Source organism: Chaetura pelagica, unplaced genomic scaffold (genome assembly GCF_000747805.2).
Source record: "Chaetura pelagica isolate M959 unplaced genomic scaffold, ChaPel_1.0 scaffold146, whole genome shotgun sequence".
Classification (NCBI taxonomy): domain Eukaryota; kingdom Metazoa; phylum Chordata; class Aves; order Apodiformes; family Apodidae; genus Chaetura; species Chaetura pelagica.
The window spans coordinates 550,866-554,102 of NW_009953645.1; the positions used below are offsets into that span (position 1 = coordinate 550,866).

Sequence of the window (3,237 nt, forward strand, 5' to 3'; positions counted from 1 at the left end):
CGGCAGGAGGATCGTTGCATAAAATGCTGCCACCCGATAGCTTCTCCAGGCTGCCCCACCGGTTCCTGCTGTAAGCAAAACCCTTGTTTGGCTGCAAAACTGCTCGGATTAAACATAAAATCCCAGGCAGTCCCAGCACGGCAGTGGAACAGAGCCAGTGGCCCCTGGGCAGGCTGGCAGGGATCAACCCAGCCTTGCCAGGCTCAGCACGGGCTGCCTGTGGCACCACCGCCCTGCTCCCTGGGGAAGGGCAGCAGTGTTCCCTGTCCCGTGGGTCACTGCGGGGGCTGCTGCCCTGCTGCAGGGGCCCTGTCACAGTGGGACTGACCCCAGCCCCAGCGGCATCTGAACTCCTCGTTTTGGCTTGAAGGCAGCATCTGCTGCAGGGCCAGTGTGTGTGCCCTGACCCCCGTGTCGCTGCAGGGGTGGGGTGATGCTGGTCCATGACATCCGCAAGAACAGGAGCTGGGTGATCGACTTCCGCGAGGCGGCTCCCCTGGGCATCCCGCTGGAGGTGGATCTGCAGGACCACAGCAGGGTGAGGATGGCTGACCCCTCCGGGGCTGCAGCTGCCTGATGGCTCCAGCTCTCCTCTCCCTGCTGCTCTTGGGCCAAGGGAGAGGTGCCAGGGGAAGCAACAGGAGGCCTGTCCCACCATGGGAGATCCCTGGCCCTACAGACATGGAGAGTCCAGGGAAAAGGCTTCTTTGGCAATGCCAAAATGCCTGGAAACTGCAGGTCTTGGCGAGTAAGGAGGCATGGCCCTCTGGCAGTGGGGAGCCAGGAGAACAGGAGTCCTAGGAAGGAGCACAAACCTATGTCCTTCTGCTGAGTTATTTCTCCTGACAAAACTGGTTTGAGATCAGGATTGAATTTGCCTCTTTACTTCCAAAAACTTTTACCCCCTAACTGAGTGTGTCACTACAGACCCTCTTCCCCTCCCCTAAAGATAGGCAGACACTTTCCATGTCAACATGAGTTGTATCTCCTTGATTCACTATCAGGGACCATGTCCTCATGGGAAGGAGACTATTGTTCCATTTCACCCTTCCTATTCTACAGCCAGGTCTGCTCGTGGGGGTGCCAGGCATGATTCAAGGAATGCACCAGGCACACCAGCTACACGGGAGGTAAGACATGAGACTGGCACGGGCTGGCTGGTCTTATCCTGCACAGACTGAGCCCTGTGACCCTGCATCCTTAGACCATGTTCTCAGCCACCAGTCAGAACCATTAGCTAGGGGTGCTGGGAAGCTTGTGTTGGAAAGTCACTGGTGCTTCATTGAGAAAAATAAATAATTCAGCTCGGTCAGGTTTTCTGCAAAGCAAAATTTTGGCCAACGAGACAGACAATAGCTGTTCCCTTAGCAATAGGCACATAACTTTTCGTGCAGGTCTGTGCACTTTCATCCTCTCCTTAGCTGGACCCTGAGAAGTGTGGTTGTCCTTGATGCCCAGTTGGGACAGCAAGGGAGGGATCTGAATGACTGGTTCAGGACTGGGGCCTGGCTTGAGATTTTGCTCCAGAGATGGCCCTTTCCCTGTCCTTGCACTGGTGTTCCTCTCTGGTGCACATCGTGGAGCTCTGAGATGATCCTGCTAAAAAGAAACAACCCACTGGAAGCTCAGGGCTCCTTTTGGCCACCTCTGGCCCTGGCTTGGTCTTTAGGGAGCCCCCTGCCCGCAGAGGCGAGCCCAGTGCTTGCTCCCCAGCTCCCTGCCCTGCTGAGCTCCTCAGGCACGTTTCTGGTTGTCCTTTCTCCTTTTGACAGGCTCCCGTGGTCCGAGCTGCTGGGCCTTGCAGCTGCTGTTGCCCAGGAGGGGTTTAATGTCACACATGATTTGGGTGAGTGCTTATTGGGAGGCCAGGGATGGCTGCTCAGCTCAGAGGAGCACATGGGCCATGGTGCTGGGTGCAAGGCAGCTGGGGATGGAGGTGGTTATTCCTGGGAAGTTAGGGCTCTTTGGGCCTGGAGATGGATGGTGTTGGGAGCTGAGTAAGGTGTGAGCTGCCATCTACAAGGGGAGAGTGTGATGGCAGCAAAACTAGAGCCCTTTCTCAGGGCTGGTTGGGCAAGGTCAGAGCAGCCCAAGCTGGGCAGCTGCCAGGGCCAGGCAGGGCTGGACGTTGGGCTTCCTTTGGGTGTCCTCCCAGCTGTAATGGGTGCAGGATCCAGCCTCCTGCTAGTTTTCAAACGGGGCAAGGGGCCACAGCAGGTTTCCAACACCCCCACCAGGTGTTCAGTGTCTCCAGGCCCCCTCTGTATTCCAGCACATGGAATCATAGAATGCGTTGGGTTGGAAGGGGCCTCCTTTAAAGGTCGTCCAGTCCAATCTCCCTCCATTGAGCAGGGACCTTTTTAACTACAAGTTGCTCAAATCCCCATCAAGCCTGACCTTGAATTTCACCTGGGATGGGGCCTCCATCCCCTCTCTGGGCAACTTGGGCCAGTGTTTTACCACCCTCGTAGTACTGAACTTCTTCCTAATGTCTAATCTAAATCTACCCTGCTCTAGTTTAAGACCATTTGCCTTCGTCCTATCACTGCAGACCCTTGTAAACAGTCCAGTCCCTCCCCAGCTTTCCTGGAACCCCTTCAGGCACTGGAAGGTGCTCTAAGGTCTCCCTGGAGCCTTCTCTTCTCCAGGCTGAACACCCCAACTCCCTCAGCCTATCTTGAGAGCAGAGCTGCTCCAGCCCTTGATCATCTTCATGGTCTCCTCTGGACCCTGTCCAGCAGGTCCATGTCCTTCTTGTGTTGAGGGCTCCAGAGCGGGACACAGTGCTCCAGGTGGGGTCACATAAGAGCAGAGCAGAGGTCTGCATGTCCTTCCCCTTCTCGTCCACAGCCAAAGCCATAAGTGAACTGAAGGACCTGAAGTACTCGGACAGATTTCAGGAGATCTTCCTGCCAGGTGGGCAGCCCCTGCTGCCTGGCATGTTCATCAGGCGCCCGGATCTCGCGGCCCTCCTGGAGCTGGTGGGGGCAGAAGGAACATCAGCTTTCTACAGTGGCAACTTGACTCAGGAGATGATCTCTGAGGTGAGACACCCATGTCTTTGTCTCTTCTGCAGCACAACCCGGGCTGGGGTGCCACCTGCCATGTCACCTGTCTCAGGAGCCAGCCTGGAGATAAGCCACAGCCAAGTGTCAGCACAATGATGGGGACAACTGCATGGAGCCTCCTTTTCCTTTCCTGTCCCTGTCCCTGCCACTGCAGTGGCTTTTGTGGCAT

At 56.3% G+C, this 3,237-nt stretch overlaps 1 protein-coding gene across 1 annotated transcript in view; it reads left to right on the top strand.

Moving 5' to 3' along the window:
- GGT7 (gamma-glutamyltransferase 7) overlaps positions 1-3,237 on the top strand; it is a 16,850-nt gene that overhangs the window by 1,786 nt on the left and 11,827 nt on the right. The window contains exons 3-6 of the mRNA XM_009999857.1: positions 424-538; positions 1,063-1,130; positions 1,773-1,846; positions 2,851-3,044. Coding sequence (XP_009998159.1) covers positions 424-538; positions 1,063-1,130; positions 1,773-1,846; positions 2,851-3,044 — 451 coding nt within the window. The remainder of the gene's footprint in view (positions 1-423; positions 539-1,062; positions 1,131-1,772; positions 1,847-2,850; positions 3,045-3,237) is intronic.